Source organism: Sporothrix brasiliensis (genome assembly GCF_000820605.1).
Source record: "Sporothrix brasiliensis 5110 chromosome Unknown Cont20, whole genome shotgun sequence".
NCBI lineage: Eukaryota > Fungi > Ascomycota > Sordariomycetes > Ophiostomatales > Ophiostomataceae > Sporothrix > Sporothrix brasiliensis.
In genome coordinates this window covers 2,204,452-2,220,716 of record NW_024467139.1, presented here as the reverse complement: position 1 = coordinate 2,220,716, position 16,265 = coordinate 2,204,452, and the positions used below count along the sequence as shown (strand labels likewise).

General features: G+C 57.5%; 4 protein-coding genes across 4 annotated transcripts; 3 read left to right on the top strand and 1 right to left on the bottom strand.

Annotated features, from left to right (window-relative positions):
* Positions 1 to 1,289: 1,289 nt before the first annotated feature.
* SPBR_07252 (protein-ER retention receptor) lies at positions 1,290 to 2,684 on the top strand (the record flags this gene model as incomplete). Its single annotated transcript, XM_040765506.1, has 3 exons — positions 1,290 to 1,304; positions 1,385 to 1,469; positions 1,591 to 2,684. 3 exons carry the CDS (start codon positions 1,290 to 1,292, stop codon positions 2,682 to 2,684), a joined length of 1,194 nt encoding a protein of 397 aa, XP_040616590.1.
* Positions 2,685 to 3,591: 907 nt separating this feature from the next.
* Positions 3,592 to 8,380, top strand: SPBR_06345 (uncharacterized protein; the record flags this gene model as incomplete). Its single annotated transcript, XM_040764602.1, has 2 exons — positions 3,592 to 3,831; positions 3,908 to 8,380. 2 exons carry the CDS (start codon positions 3,592 to 3,594, stop codon positions 8,378 to 8,380), a joined length of 4,713 nt encoding a protein of 1,570 aa, XP_040616589.1.
* A 2,022-nt stretch (positions 8,381 to 10,402) lies between these two features.
* On the top strand, positions 10,403 to 14,728 carry SPBR_06380 (uncharacterized protein; the record flags this gene model as incomplete). Its single annotated transcript, XM_040764637.1, has 4 exons — positions 10,403 to 10,990; positions 11,036 to 11,631; positions 11,788 to 11,961; positions 12,019 to 14,728. The coding sequence occupies 4 exons, from the start codon at positions 10,403 to 10,405 to the stop codon at positions 14,726 to 14,728; spliced, it is 4,068 nt and encodes a 1,355-aa protein (XP_040616588.1).
* A 240-nt stretch (positions 14,729 to 14,968) lies between these two features.
* Positions 14,969 to 15,349, bottom strand: SPBR_07992 (uncharacterized protein; the record flags this gene model as incomplete). Its single annotated transcript, XM_040766243.1, has 1 exon — positions 14,969 to 15,349. One exon carries the CDS (start codon positions 15,347 to 15,349, stop codon positions 14,969 to 14,971), a length of 381 nt encoding a protein of 126 aa, XP_040616587.1.
* Between the last annotated feature and the right edge of the window lie 916 nt (positions 15,350 to 16,265).

Genomic DNA, 16,265 nt, shown 5'->3' with positions numbered 1-16,265 from the left:
TGCACACTTGCTGGATGCATTTGTTTCGTATTGTGGATGGCTAGTGTGACAACTGTGCGCCGGGAATCATCCCCTTCTGACGCTGCCCACTTCTCGCCTGAAATCTCCTTGTTTTGCCTGTTCGTTTCCCACACACGGCCAACCGCATTGACGTGCATTCTCACAATATTTTCCCTTTGCATCTCGTATGGCGACTCTTCGCGTCAAGTCTGCCGGTTTGCCGTCGTTTCCTCCTCTGCCCCCTTCATCGTACCCTCCCCTCTGCAAACGGCTGTCTCATGTCTTGTGTCTGCTGCCCCTTGCTGTTTTGCTGTTTACTTGCACAGCTGTCTGGGGCTCGTCCTGGCACGGGATCGACGCAACTCCGTGCTGGGCAAGAATCTATTTTCGTCTCTTGTCAAATGGACAATCGGAAACTGAAATCGTACATTGTCCGAAATGTTGTGTCTTGTGTTCTATTTCCTTTTTGGTCTACCAATTCATGTATTCCGTCGTGCTCCACGTCAATACGCTCTTTTCTTGTTTCTCGCCAGACGAGATGACGTAACATGTAACAGCCGTCTCTGCATTGCTCTTCAGACAAGAGACAATGCTTTTGTTCTCGACACTTTGTCCATCCATTGAATATTGAACAGCACCCTTCCTGTTCTCATAAGCCGCTTGGAGACGCCAATGCAATAAATTCTCACGGACGACATACAAGACGTATGGCGCCAACACCTCCTAATCCTGCCCAGCTCCCAGACCTTCGGGTCTCCCCATAGTAGTCTTATATTACCACGCTCCTCGAGCCGCAGTACGGCACGGCAGCAGCACACGATCCTTCACTGAGCACCAGGGTTGGTAGTCTTCATATCGTCGTCTTGGCAACTGTTCGAGGAGTCCAACGCACAACACGGTGTGTAACGGTCAATATACCGTGTTGTATGAGTGCCTGCTGAGACTGTGTGGATTACAGTGTGTGTATTTTTGCACTGTATGTCGGCTGATGAAAGGCTGAGCTAGCTGCTGTGGGGCGCGTGCGAAACAGGAAGCGCCGCACATGGAAGCTGGCCACTTAGCGTCCAGACACACGCGGGCGCAAGCTTAGCTGCGCGGAAGACAACAGTGACGAGTCCTGTCCGCCAGGCAATCGCATTAACGGCGCCTCTGCTACCTCAACGTATTCTCGGACAAAGTCCCTCCTCTGACTCTCCCTTACACAATACCCTCCAGAACCGCACTGGGCGACATGCGGTACATTACTGCATAGAGATACACCACCACACGCACATGAGAACACTGCAACGATGGCCGTTTGGAATGTGAGTACTCTCCTTGCTCGATAACGGCATCGCCATCGATGCCTGGCCAGCTCCTCAACTAACACACAATTACTCGACAGCCCTTCCGGATAACAGGCGACTGCCTGCACCTGCTATCGAAATGCATCCTCCTTTTCTCCATCCACCGCAACCGGAGCGCCGAAGGTACGTTGCGGCGGCGGCGGCGGCGGCTATAGTGGCCCCGATGACGCTGACGGCGGGACACGATGCTCCTGTCTACATATACATATGCATGACAGACACAGACCTCGCTAACTACCTCCAGGCGTCTCCCTCATCACACAGATCCTCTACGCCGTCGTGTTTTGCACCCGCTACGCTAACATCTTAGGCGAGACAATCCCCTGGAACGTGTTCTTCAAGGTCTTCTACATCACCACCTCCTTCTACATTATCGTCATCATGCGCTGGGTCTACCCACGCTCGCGCGAGCTCGAGCTGGCCTGGAAGATGGCCGCCGGTATTGTCGTCGGTGCCCTGCTGCTGTCGCCCTTTGGCATGCTCATCTTTGTCAAGAAGATCTCGTGGGGCTTTTTCAACTGGCTCTGGTCCTTCTCCGAGATCCTCGAGTCCGTCGCCGTCCTGCCCCAGCTGCTGCTGCTGCGCCAGACCTCCATCCCGACCGTCATCGACTCCTTCTACCTGCTCGCCCTCGGCTCCTACCGCGGCTTTTACATCCTCAACTGGATCGCCCGCGCCGCCGATCCCGAGGACGACCCCCCCAACGGTCTGTCCGTCATCTTTGGCATCGTCCAGACCATCCTGTACCTCGACTTTGCCTGGGTCTACTGGACCCGCCAGCGCGTCAAGCTCCGCAACGGCGGCGTGGTCGACGCCGACGACATCCGCCAGGGCTGGCTGCTCCGCCGCATCTTTGGCAAGCACATTGACCGCGCCCATGACGGCGTCGACGACGAGGAGAGCGCGCCTGCTCTGGGACGCTCTGCCAGCGGCGCACGGCGCGGCGCTCGGGGCGGCGGCCGTGGCAGTGCTGGCGGTGCCTCCAACAACAAGTGGGGCGCCCGCGGCATCTCTGTCAGTGCCGACGACACCACCCTGGAGCACGAGCGTCTCTTTGAGGCCGAGCGCTTCGACGGCCACCACAACTTGGACGCGAGTGTCGATCCCGACGCGCAGATGCACGACCCCGATGACCTGGCGCGTGCACTCGGTGACGACGACGACGACGACGACAATGGCAATGCCAACACGGCCCACCGTAACGGCCACGGGGCGTACGCGGATGCGGTCGACGGCGATGACGACGAAGAAGACGAAGACGGCGCACCGCCGCCAGCGAACAAGAAGCGCGGCGCAACAAACGTCGGTGGCGTGCGGAACGACGAGTGGGACGATTAAGAACAGGTTTCTTTTGGGTTGTTTGAACTAGTTTTTGAGGGGAGCAGCTATCGGGATTCTGGATGGGTTCTGCAGGAACAGGGACGTTGTAAACAATTTTTCTCGTAAAAAGAACATACCCATATAATTTGGAAGGCTTTTCGGCTGACTTATTCTTCTCTTCGTCACATTCTACGACATACGTGCGTGTCTTTCTTTTGTCCATCCGGCTGCACCTTAGATCAGCTGCATTTCACGCTTGCATTTTCTTCCTCGGGTCAGCCTTATTACCGTCCTATTGAGCGCAGCTGCCTGAGCTTTAAGATGAATTGTTCTTGTCTGTTCACTTGCAGATCATTTTGGTGATTTTCATCTCGGTTGGTTTAAGCTGTTGATTTGAAAAATTCTGAAAAATGTATCTTGATTTACTTTTTTATTTGAAAAACCAGTGTAAAACCGCAACTCAACCAATATGCGTCGGAAAAATACGAAATAAAATTCAATAAAATAGACCCAATTGTCTCAAATCAGGTATTTCAGTAAAAATATGACAAAGTTCTTTGTACGGTCTCACCTGCAACGAGTTTTGTTGCCGACTTTGACAATCTCTTCATATCGGCAGCTGGCGCCACCTGCCAGGTCATTTGTTGCTGTGCCAACAATCGATACAATGTGGACACCTGGCACAGCTAGCCAATCAGAAGTGCGCGCGTTGTAAACACGGTCAGGTCGCAAAACGGACCCCACTTGCAACGAGGATCGCGACCTTTTGGAATGATACACTGGTCCTCGATGTGAAATTCCATGTAGATACATTCGTCCGTCGCGTCTGCAATTTGTCAAGGCATCTCGCCCTCTTTTCAACCTTTGCTCTCCCCTCTCCTTTCGCGCGGACCTCGTGTACATCGACTGCGCCGTGACGTTCGCCATGGCATCTTCACAAACATCACAAGAGGCTGCATTTCCAGCAACGCGGCGAACGCGTAAATCAACGACTGGCTTCTCTCCTTCCAAAGCGACCGACAAGGAAAACACGAGCATGGAGGATTTTAGTGCACCAGGCGGCCTCGCCTCGACGGCGGCCGCAAGCAAAAAGAAGCTGCGCAGCAAGAGTATGGGGCCCGGTGGCCTCGATGCGCTCAAATCCACATCAGGGAACCGTCGTGTGGTAAGTTACCCCCGGCTCATCTTGCTCCCTTCTCATACGCATCCGTGCGCTTTTTGCTGACATGCGACCTGCGCAGTCCCTTGCCGTCCCATCACGGCCACCGCCACGGTCGATCCTCAAGCCAACCATGCCCATCCTCCCCGACATCCCTCCACTGAAGCCCAAGACCAAAGCCAAGGGCAAGGGCTCGCCGGCCCGGAATGGCGGAGACGACAACGGCACAACGCGTGTTGCTCTGCGCACAGAAGAGGAACAGCAGGCGGCCGCCCGGGAGCGCGAAGAGCGGGAACGCGCCGCGCGAGAAAAGGAAGTCAAGGACCACCGCGAGGCTCGGCGCAAGTCGCTCGCCAACCGCCGCGTCTCCTTTGCGGCCGAGGCTACTCTGCACACCTTCCATGAGATGGACTACCCCCAAGACTCGACCACGTCGACCGACAGACCGGCCCCTTCGCCGGCACCGCCTGGCTTGCCAGAGACGCAATTTGACCGCGACCTGGACCGCGAACTGCAAGGGCCATCCGACCCACCGTCAACCCCACCCGAACAGGTGGAGGATGCCGAAGTCGTGGAATCGCCTCCCGATAACCAAAGAGAAATGCACCAGGCCAAAAACCGGCGCAGCTCGACTGGCGCGTCGGCCATGGGCTTTCAGGGCGCGATGGCGGGCGGCGACGACAATACGATCACATCGACTGTCTACGACTCGGACGGCGGCGACGAGGTGGAGGAGGACGACGAGGATGGTGACGAGATGGAAGACGACGATGTCGCCTCCCACTCGGATTCGGAAGCTGGCGATTCGGACGAGGGTGACGGCGCCACGATGGTGACGGTGGACGCCGACGAGATGACGTCTGCCTCTGTCATGTCCATCCTTTCGTCCATTTCTATGCAGGAGTCCATGTCGCCGATCGAGTCGACAACTGACGTCGACGAGGCTTTACGGCTGGCTACCGAGCACGCCGGTGCACAGGCCGATGAGACGCGCCGCCAACGGCCGCTCGACGAGGATGAGGAAGTCATTCAAGGCTTTATCGGCTGGGGGAGTAAGAAGGCTGCAAACCACGTTGCCCCAAGCGCAGCCGCACCGGCCCAGCACGCCGCCCAGTCGCCGCAGAGCGCGAGAGACGAGGACACGGCCATGTCCATGGACATGGACGTGGATATGGACATGGACATGACCAGGCCCATGGGCGGTATTATCAAGCCCGCACAGGGCGGCCGGCAAGAAGACGAGATGTCCATGGATGTGACGCGTGCCTACGGTGGCATTATTCTGCCTCAGCCGACAACCGACATGGAGTCTGTTGCCAGTAGTCCGATGATCATGCCAGACGACACTCTCGCTGGCAAAGAGCCGATGGAACTCACAACGGGCATCGGCGCCATTCGTCCAGCACAAGACAACGATGCCGAATCGGTCGATGAGGACGGCCTTGAAGACATGTCCATGGAACTCACGACGGTTTTGGGTGGCGTGCTTGGCCGGCCTTCTTTTGGTGCCAATAAGACGCGTCGTCTGAGCCGGCGGCAAACCATCCGCGGCCCCAACGACGACGACGACGATGCTCCCATGGACATTACACTTGGCGTTGGTAAGATCTTTGCGGGAGGTAACGGCGCAGCAGCCCAGGAACAGAAGGAGAACGAAGACAAGCACGAGGATAACGACGACGGCGAGGCGGATATGGACGAGGCTACGATGACAATGGGCATGGAAATCACTACTGCACTAGGCGGCATCCTTAAGCCGGCATCACCTACAAGAATACGATCCCTGGCTCCCGCATTGCTCCCCGCGCTCGTCAACGGCGCAGAGAACACGGAAAACACACAAACACCTACGCGGCCGCGCAGGAAATCATCCTCTCCACCCAAATCTGTCACCCGGTCGGCAACCAAGGCTAATGCCACGGCCAGCCCAGGCTTGTCTGCTTTCACAGGCAAGGGCATTCACCGGACACCTTCTCGTGGCAGTGAAGCCGAGGGACAGCAGTCCGCACGACCTGTCTCCTCATCTCCAAAGAAGGGGCCCGAGCCCGAGCCTGCCACTAAGCCGAGCAAGACGGCTGCCCAGCCGGCAACACCTCAGAGATCCTCACCGGTGCGCTTCATTGGCAGCTGCTCCAAATCGCCCAAAAGAAAGGCCGCCTCGGCTGAAAAGTCTACGACGCCTAAATCACCACCCAAGGCCTGCACTGCATCTTTCTCGAAATCGCTTTTCTCGCAGAACCCGTCGACTGGCGCCACGGGCCCACCTGTCGTTTTGACACCCCAGGGACGTCGCCGGCAGACTGCTTATGCTGGTGCTGGGCCCTCGTCACCCAAGATCACCGAGATCTTCAGCCGGAGATCGTCACTTGTCGATGCGGCCTCTGAGTTTGTGGTGGGGTCCGCCCAGAAGGACCGCCCTGCTGTCTCGTTCGAAGAGCCGTCTCGCCAAGGCACACCCCCCGACGATGACGCGACAGGCTCTGGCCCCCTGGACGACCGTGAAGCCACTCAGAACCTCAAAGACCTCATCCAGAACCTCTCGCCCAAGAAAAACCCATTAAAGGGCCGCAAGAGCCTGCATGTGGGCAGTGCCAAGGGGCTTCTGGGCAAGCGGCCCCACGAGTTGGATGAAGATGACCTCGACGATGATGACCTCGAGAGCCAGAACTTCGTCAAGCGGCTCAAGGGCGAGCCCAGCCCTGTTAAAAACGTCCGGCTGCAGCAGCCGCCCTCCATGATGGAGACGATTGGCCGGTCGTCTCGCTCGCGGAGAAGCCCCTCGGCCACGCCGCTGGCCTTTGACGGCCAACAGCAGAGCACAACACCGTCCAAATATGGGTATGCGTCCAAGGACCTCAACTTTGGCGACGATAACGATGCTGCTGGCGGAGAAGCCGTGGCCGAGGACGAGGACGAGGACGAGGTCGAGGATGACGCTGAGCGCATTCACCTGCAAGACTTCCTCAAGCTTGCCAACATTCACTTCATGGAGCTGGAGACGACCAAGCGGCGGGCCACCGAGGGTCCGGGTGCCTTGCACAAAGACAGTGGCAACGGCCACAGCCGCCTCTCGACCGACGAGGACGGCAAGCCCAAGGATCCCGAGATCGAATCGCTCGTGACAACGATCTGCAAGGTGCCTCTCTTGGAAATGTACCAGCATGCGTGCCGCGAGCTGAAAAACTACATTGAAGAGGGCCGCTCCATTATGCGCGAAATCGAAACGGAGACGTACGAAGACAACCCGCCCATCTTCCGTGAATATACGACCGCTACACCCGAGATGCGCGCACAGATGGACAACCAGTTCAAGAACATCAAGATCTTTGCACGTCTGCAGAGCAAGAAGCAGTGGTACGAGTGGCGCACCAAACTGCACGAGGGCCTCCAGGAGGGCATGCTCAAGGTGCTCCGCGACCTGCAAAAGGACAAGGATGTGCTGAAGGAGCGGCGCGATAAGGTCGACGCTGTCTACCCTGCGCTGCTGGCCGAGTACGAAGCCCTGGAGCGGGAGCGTGTCCAGCTGGAGGCCTTTGCGGCACAGCTCGGCGGTGACAACCAGGAGGCCCTGATTGCAGCCCGCGTCCAAAAGAGCCGGCTGGCCGAGAGCATCGAGGAGCACAAGGGCGAGACGGCGCGTCTCGAGACAGAGGTGAAGGAGAGCAGGGCGCGCGTGGCGGCGATGAAGACGGAGCGCGAGCAGTATCTAAAGGAGCTAGAGGAGGCCAAGCGGATCCAAGAGGAGCGCCGCAGCTGGAGCCACCAGGAGATCTCGTCGCTCAAGACGCAGGTCGACGCGCTCGAGAAGAAGAGCGGCTGGGCCGTGACGGGCGCGCAGGGCACGACGCTGTCCATGGCCTACCGCCGCGAGATTGAGCTCGTCTTTGACGTTGCCGCGTTCCGGCCCGGCGTGCAGAGCAACGCGCAGATCGACCTCTGGTACATTGGACACACACGTACGCGCGACCCGCAGCCCTGCACGCCCGAGACCGAGTTTTTCCTGCAGTGCATCCGCGACCACGTCCGCGGGCTCAAGCAGGCGGAGACACACCCCGGCAGGCTGTTGAAGGTGGTCCGTGCGAGCTGGGACACGGCCAAGCAGGCGGCCAATCAAATCCGCCACCTGAACCTGACGTTTCCCACGACAACCACCAAGACGTCCGACACGTCCATTGCTGTGGCCGTCAGCATCCTGCTGGCACCGCTGCGCACCAAGGTCGAGGTGACGCTGCACCTGCGCAGTTTGGGCTCCGGTTCCGGTTCCGGTTCCGGTTCCGGTGTCGACTCCAGCAGCGGGGAGAAAACGGTGCGGGGACTGCGCATCGCCGTCTCGTCCGAGGCCCGTGTGGTCTATGGCGAGCCGTTCAATGCGGCCAAGATGGGCGAGTTTCTGGCGGCGCGGATCGGCAAGCGTGTTGCCACGGGCGCGGCGGCCACAGCCGTCGCCAGAAAGAACAAGGGCAAGCCGGCTGCCGGCTACTTTTGGGTGGACATGATGGAGGAGCTCAAGGCGAAGCTGCTCGTGCGCGGCCGTAAACTGGTGGCAAGGGACTGATTGGACGGGATAGGGATAGGGATGGATGACTGGCATGGTACGGACTGGAGTACGGTTTTTATTATTATATCGGCGTTGGTTTCGTCACGTTGCACGTCTGCTTTATATTCTTCATATTTCAAAGATGCATTACCTTTTCTGTCTTTGTTGTTTCGGGCCATGCAGCCCACTCGTGATTCTGATTCTGCCAAGCAGCGACTTCACAGCCTCTCCCCGACCATCGGGGCTGGCTCAAAAACGTAGTGAATCCTCCTCGAGTTGATTTTTTACTTGCGACTGCATCTCGACGTGAAGTCAATGTGGCTTAACTTTCGTATCTTGCTCAAGATTTCATTCACTTGGCTCTGCCAGTCCGCTTGCCGAAGCGTAGTGAATTTCATGCTTTGTCCTGTGACGATGTTCCTGCTACATACCAACCACGCAACATTTCATTCACTGTGTTGCATCTCCGTATGTGAATAGTATCATATTCACACGATGTCTTCTCTTTGATATTCGCCTCATTCATCCATTCATTCTTTCGCTCGTCCACCTACTCTTTTTATCCAGTCTTGTCGTTTATTCACTCATTCGTCTACTCGCGCTTTGCATTCATTCGCTATTTTTTCCATCCACCCTTTCGTTCTAACACTCTTTTGTCCATTCTCTTTCGTTCCTCCATTCTGTTCACAGACGGCTGTCTTCACTCCGTAGCTCAATAACCTGTCACATCCTTGTCTGCCCGCCTACTGCCGTCTATTAATACAAACAATGTCTACTCTTGCGTGCCCTCAAATGACATCCTGTTCTTGGAACCTTGCAACTTCGTGCTGCCAAGTGCCTCGGCGCCGGCATACAGCACCAACTTTGCTGTCCTTTCACAGCCCACAGGATCTACGCCCAGCTACTTCGTTGCTCCTTCCGCCTCCGGTGCTTTCCACTCCGGCAGGAACGCACCTTCTTCGCCGCCGTGCTCAGCACCGGCAGCCAACCTCGTCGCCAACTGGCAAGAGCGACCGCCCTTTTGCAGACGTTGAGGAGCGGCAAACAGGCCCACAGTCTGTCTGGCTCAGAGAAGTCCCGTGAGGCCTTTAGACTTCACTGCCAAGGTAAGCTACCCATTGTTGTGCTATTGTGCTATTGTGCTCGTTGTGCTGGCCTTCCATTCACTACACAACGCCCCGCTTTTCTGAACAACATCTCGCGATGCCAACATTACCTGATTTGGAAGGGACGCGTCTTCACCAGCGCAACTTCCGTCAAGAGAGGAAGGAGCAACCTGCCAAAACGCGCTCTTGTTATGCCAGCCGTAGTTGCCATGACAGGCAAAAACTTTTCTCGCCCGAATACATATCTCTGCTCTTCCCCCCGCCCCTCTCCTAAAAATTTCTCTCCTCTTCTTCTTCTTTCAAGCCATCGCACCCGCTCTCATCGAACTCGCAACTTTTACCGACATCTGTCTCCAACTGTTATGTTACCAGTTCTTTGCCTTGCTCGTCCGACCGCTATTGCCCTCTCACACGCCATCTCCTGCGTCTTCTCGACTCGACGTCTTGTCTCCGGACAATTCTTCCTCTCTTGCAGCCAGATTTGGCCTGTCACGGCCTCCCCCCATTTATCAGCTTAGCAGCTTCGTCTCTTGACGTTAAACGATCGACGACGGTCTTCTTCCCATCTTCTTCTTTCTTCTTTCCGCTTTCATCATCTTTCTTCTTTCCGCTTCCGCTCCGCCTCTGGCAGCCCGTTCGACAGGCTGTTCCTCGTGGGTCTCGAAATTGTCTCGTGCGCCTTTTCCCAGCGTCCCCGACGTGGTTTTACCGACAAGAATAAAAGGTCGTAGCGAACACTTCGCCCATCGCCTCGCACCGACGGCTCGCCGACCTCGTCGCATCTTGTACAGCGGACACTCTTGACCCCAGACGGTATGCGGCTTGTCCTTTGCTTCTTTCCGCCTTTATCTCTCCCTGTCACAACTGCTAACCATCTTGGTCTGTTACAGATTTCTCGACAATCACTGGCATCAAGATGATCGTCCTTGCCATGATGGCCGCCGTGTGGCAGGCCCTCAGACTGCTTTGTCCCGACCTTCGGGTCGTGATGGATCCTCTGTCGGTCATCCTCATGGCCTACGCCTTCCTGCCCCCCTGGTCTTGCGTTGTTGTCCCGGCTCTGGTCTACATCCCGGTCAACTTTTGGCTCCGTGTCTTCCTCTCGCGCCGGCACATTCTCATCGGCCTCGCCTGCTGTGCTCTCTGCCTTGAGTACCGAGTGCTTACCGGAATGTCGCCCCCCATCATTGGCGGCCTCGAGACGTTTGTTCGGGATGCGTTCCTGGATCCGTTCGACACTCTCGTTGCTCCGTTCGTGGAATCCATCGACGATGGTCTTGTGGCTATCGAATTCTACGAACATCTGGAGGAAGACATGGAGGCCATCGCAGACTTTCTCGCCTACCTGTTGCAAAGTTGCATCGGTCCCGACAACTGGTTCCTGGCCCTCTTCCGCTTCATCGGCCAATTCTTCGCCTTTGTTGCCCGCTGTGATGACATGGCCTCCCATCTCGCCGAAAAGATTGTGGACGGTGGGTGCAAGCTCACCAGCTCCTACGCCTTCTGGCTTGTGGCTGGGCCTGTCTGTTTCCTCTGCCTGGTTGTCCCCCCGATTCTTCGCTAGCAGCGCAAGAAGAAGGAGGCCATCCTCGCTGTCCAGCGCCGCGCCAACGAATCGCTGATCGACTTGATCGAGCAGCAGCAACAGGTAATGGTCTCGACGGACTTTCGAGTCAACGCTCTTTCCGACAGAGCCGCGACCGTTCTCAATACCATCTGGTTCAATGTCTTCCGCCCTGGCGCAAGACAGCTTCTTCGCTACGCCGAGTTTGACTGTCTCCCTGTCAGTATGCTCGCGCGTGAACCTTTTGCTATCGAAAACGTCACGTTCCAACTCCGGCGTCTCCTCGCTCAGCAACTTGGGCCTTCCATTCCCAAACCGCTTGACTTCGTGACCTTTGACCCATCGGCTACCTTTGTTGCCTTGCAGACGATCCTAGATCGGACGCATCGCGACTTGGCGTATTTGGTGCAAGAAGAGTCCGACCTGAGTGCCGAGTTGGACCGTCTCGAACAATTGTCTCGACAGGTTCTCACCGCTGCAGACGAAGGCCAACCTTATGGTCTCCGTGGGTGCATTACCTGGACGTACCAGCACTACCTCCGGGCCGCTCGCTCATACGACGATTACCGTCGTACGAAAGAGCATTACCCGGATGTTTGGTACGTAAAGACTTTTGACACGTTCTTGATCCACACCGCTGCGCACCCTTCCCGCTGGCCGACCGTGCAGCCGCCGCTTCTCCCTCCGCTCCCCCCCTCGACTTCATCTTATCCACGCCCGCCGCACAGAGATCCTACTGACGTTCGGTATCGCAGCCGGACGTCGGCAGCCTCTGTCGACTTGGTCCTGAAGAGCGCGCAGCGTACACAATTGGCCACGACGGGCCTCCCCAATGGGTTTGCCAAGCATCGCCTATTGACCTCGCAAGGCTACGATCGTTCCGAGCTCTCTGGTAAGGAAAACATCCCCGTCTCGGCTGAGGATTGGTGGTAGCAGCACCATCTTCATCTTGACCGGGTGTTTAGCCCCGTCACAACCAGTTCCAGCAACGACAACGGCCTTGTCGAGTTGTCCGCAGACCGACCGAACCCAGTCTTGGAGCCTGTTGTTGCCCTCGATGGCAGCGCTGGCGTCCCCTCCGACAGCGAAGATCGCGCGAGCGACCAGGACGGCAAGACTGGCGCTACGGCGTCTGCCCAAGCAGCCCCGGCAACCTCCATCGAGAACCCGATCGAGATGGAGGAGGTGCCAAGCTCGGAATATACCGACTTGGACCTTGTGCATCCGCCCCCACTCCCGCTCCCCCCGTCGCTCCTCGAGTCGCTTGATGCGCTCCCTGTCTCTCTTCCTCCCCTGCCGCCTTCTCCCTCGTCGTCGACCCAGTCTTCGTCGTCTGAGCTGGCCGTCAAAGAGCAGACCCACGGCGCTCGGGTTGACCAGAAAGCTCTCATGGCACCACCAGAGAAGCCAACCGACACCACTCCGGTCCCTGACCCTGTGGCGAAGGCGGCAACTCCGTGCCATCATCTTTTTGAGTGGGCGGCACCGCAGCCCTACGAAGATGGCAAGTGGCCCAAGCGTTTCCTCGCGGGTCGTCCTGAAGGCGGTTTGCGGCAACGTGAATCGTCCTATCGCCGGCTCGCCTCGAAGAACAGCCGCAGGGTCGTCAAGACCCCGGCCTCTGTCTATCGTCCTATCAAGGTCGACACAGCTTCGAATGCTGAGCCGCTTGTCTCTCTGCCTGCCCCCGATGCCATTGCCGGGCATCCTGTTAGTACTGGCTTGCCAAACCCCTCGGTTTCTTCTGTCTCCCCCGCCAACGTGTGTCTCCCGCCTTCTCCCGACATCATCGCCACTCCTGACGCTGGCGACTGCCAGCCGGAGTTCATGGACATCGAGTCCCATCCAGAGCCACACGAGACAGTTGACCAACTTGACCTGCCGATGGTCACCCCGGCCGTTGAGTTGCCAGATATCCCATTGTCCCAGCCGGCCCCATTCCTCTTTGGCGCAGAAGCCCTCGTCAACAGCAACCCTGCCGAATTCGATTTTGACATGGGCGACATTGACGTTGGATTGATGCCCCCGGAATTGCCGTTGCTGCCTGATATTCCCGATGCCGATCTTGACGCATTGGTTGAGCAGATCAACAATGGGAACTGGACCGAGTTTGAGCAGGCCAATGCCGCAACTTGGAGCGCTCTGCTTGCTGACCCCTTTATCGACGCTTCTTTCGGTGCCGACATGGTGGCTCAGTTGGACCTCGCATTTCCAGAGCCAGAAATGGCGACGGATCTAGCGCCCCAGCCAGTGTGGGAGCAGGAGACACCCGCCTTTGACGTCAACTTGCCGCTTTTTGAGCCGCAACTTGCCCAGGCGCCTCTTCCTTTCGAGGCGGACCACCCTTTTGCCATGATGCTTGCAGAATGGCACCAGGAGAATGGCACTGTTAACTTTGACGTTGCAGACGCCAGTGGTCTGGCCCCAGCACCGGGTGTCCCAGTGGTTCAGGCACCAGCGGATATGGCAAATCCGCTTTCTGCCCCAGCAGCCACCGAGCAGATTCCGCTTCCAAGTGCGGAGGAGGACCCATGGCTTCCAGTTGCCGGGGAGTCGACATCGTCCGCGAGAGAGGTGGTCACACCTCTATCGCCGGGCCCCATGCTGCACGACCCGTATCTGGAGGCCATGTGGACGACCTCATTCCCCATCGATCCCTTGATCGACACCGCTCCTGCGGTGCTGCCTACAGTGACAGGTGGACTATCACCTGCCGTCGACAATGTGGAGGGACGTTATCCCGCGTCCACGTCCAAGCCGAAACCCGAGCCACTCCCAAAATCGCTTCCTGCCGGTGACGAGGCGCAGTCTGGCGCAAGCCAGCCCCCGACCACCGCCGCGAGTTGCCTCGACCAAGCAAAGGAGGTTCCCAAGGCAGTACCTGCAAAGGTAGATGCTGACTCCTCTGCACGTCCGTCTCGCAAGCAGAACAGCAAGAGTAAGGGCAAGGTGAAGGACAAGGACACACCAGCCGCCAAAGCCGAGGTGAGCCAACCTGAGAAGTCCAGTGCCATCGCTGGCCGGATCATCAAAAAGGCCTGCCCCAAATGGAGGCGCGCAGCAGGGCCTTTGAACCCATCTCCGGTTGCTGGTGAGGGATCTAGCGGAGGGACGAGTAAGCCCGTTTCGGCGGTTCCTGCTCCGACACCGACGTCCCACGATGGGAAGGCTGGCGCTCCGAATAGCGAGAGCCCAGCATCATCTGCCAACGATGGCAACGACGAGCCGCTGGTCGAGGATGACAACTTGGAGCAGCCGCTGTTTGCACCCATTCCCTTGGACATTGCAAACGCGGCCCTGGCGGCGGCATCTGCGATTCCGAACTTTGCCCAGCATAATCGGATTTGCGACGACCGTTTGGTCTTGATGCTCATCGACCCCACTGTCCAGGAGTACCTGGATAAGCTGGACAAAGTCGTTGACGTCGGCTCTTTCCAGCTGGAACTCGAAGATGGCGTTGATGAGAGCTTACCCGAACAGTGGAGCGGTGCTGCAAGGGACGAGATGGCTTTCATCCTCGACCCCAAATGGGAGTCTTTTGACACCGATTGGGACTCTTCGGGTTCCATTCTGAAAGAGCTCGCCACAGCTTGGCTAGATGCCGTGACAGCATGGCCCGAGATCAGTCGCTTCAACCCAGAGGCTCTTCGGAGCAGTCTGTTGGCGGCGCTGGTTGACGAAGGCCTGCTGTTATGAACAGCCCAGGTGGACCGAACTGAGCGGTAAGTCTTCGCAAGCACCAGCTTTTTGTACCCTTTTCGCTATTCAACCATCGTGCTGCCCTTGACTAACATCTATTGCACTCGCATGCAGCCGGATGTCCGTGCCTCTTTTCGATAGAAACCCACCCCCCGTCCATATCGATGGACCGCTCCGCGCACCCCGGTAGACGACGCCTCGAGTATTTCTTTTGCCACTTGCGTCTTCGGATTCTGTTCAGCTCGGGCTTACTTCCGACCCCGTTGTCGTCGAATCGTTGCAGCAGCGACATTTTGTCGTGTGCCAGCACCCGTTCCACGCCTCGCGTGTGCTCGATCCTATCTGACAGCCCGTCTTCGCCAGAATACTCGTCTGGATGACCTCCCCTACCAGCTTTACATCTAGTTCGACTGCCAGTTGTTCGGCCATTTCTTTGGTCAACTTCTCTGCCATCTCTTTGGCCAGCTCCTCTGCCTCATCGACCAACCTGCGTTGTCTATATTCTCCAAACTCCTCGACCGATTCTCCGAGCAGTTTGACCTCGACGACGACACATCCAACCCCCATCTGAGGCAGATGGACCGCTTCGCGCGTGAGCAACTTTAGCTCTTTCGCCATTTGCACGCCGCATCACAACCACACTCAGGCTGTGGCATCTTGGTTTTGCCATCTTAAAGCATTCCTGAGCCTTTGGCACTTCGCCTTTGCCAGCTCGCCATTTGCCTATCCGGTTTTTCTTACCCGGTCCCGGCATGCATTTCGGCCTGGCTGGATCTGCCTTTCACTTGGAGCAGCCAGCTTCTTGAGCTCTTTTGGGAGCGGCCCCCTCTACACCTTCTGGACCACCCCTTCTGGTCTCTGCGCCGCTCCCTCTGCGCGCGCGCCCACGCTCGATCTACCTTGTGCATTCATTGTCACCTCTCCTACCACTTCTGGGCGCTTGGACTCTCACACTCCGCCCTCGCACAAGCGGCATTTGAAGCGCCTTTCGAAAGTCGCCCGCCTACCCTTTTCTCGGCCGGTCACTTCTCGGGCGCGCGCGCAACTCTCGGCCTTTGGCATGCCCCTCTCCTCTCTCTGGAATTGTTGGCAATGTCGACTCTCTCCCTTTCCCGGCCTTCTGACCCGGCTGGGGCATGCATCTCCGCTACACCAACTCGTCCTGTCTTCAACTTCTTGCGTTTGCATTTTACGTTGCTTTTTTGCTTTTGGCGTTTGGCGTTTGGCGTTTGGCGTTTTGCACTTCTGCGTTTGCATTTTTTCTGCTTTCGGCGTCTGGCGTTCGGCGGCTGCTTTTTTTGTCTGGGTTTCTTTTTGGAAAACCTCCTTGTGCAGAATGAATCTTGTTGCCTGGGACATGACCGGCTTGGAGGTAGGGGGAGGGCGTCGGACCCTAGTGGCCCTCACATTGGGAGCCGGGGGAGCTTGCTCCCTCGTACCTCCTGATAGCACACAGTCTGGAATCTCAGCCCAACCTAGAGGTGATCCTTGTGGCGGGCGAGACCAGGACTGAGGCCGTCTGATGTGCTTGGCT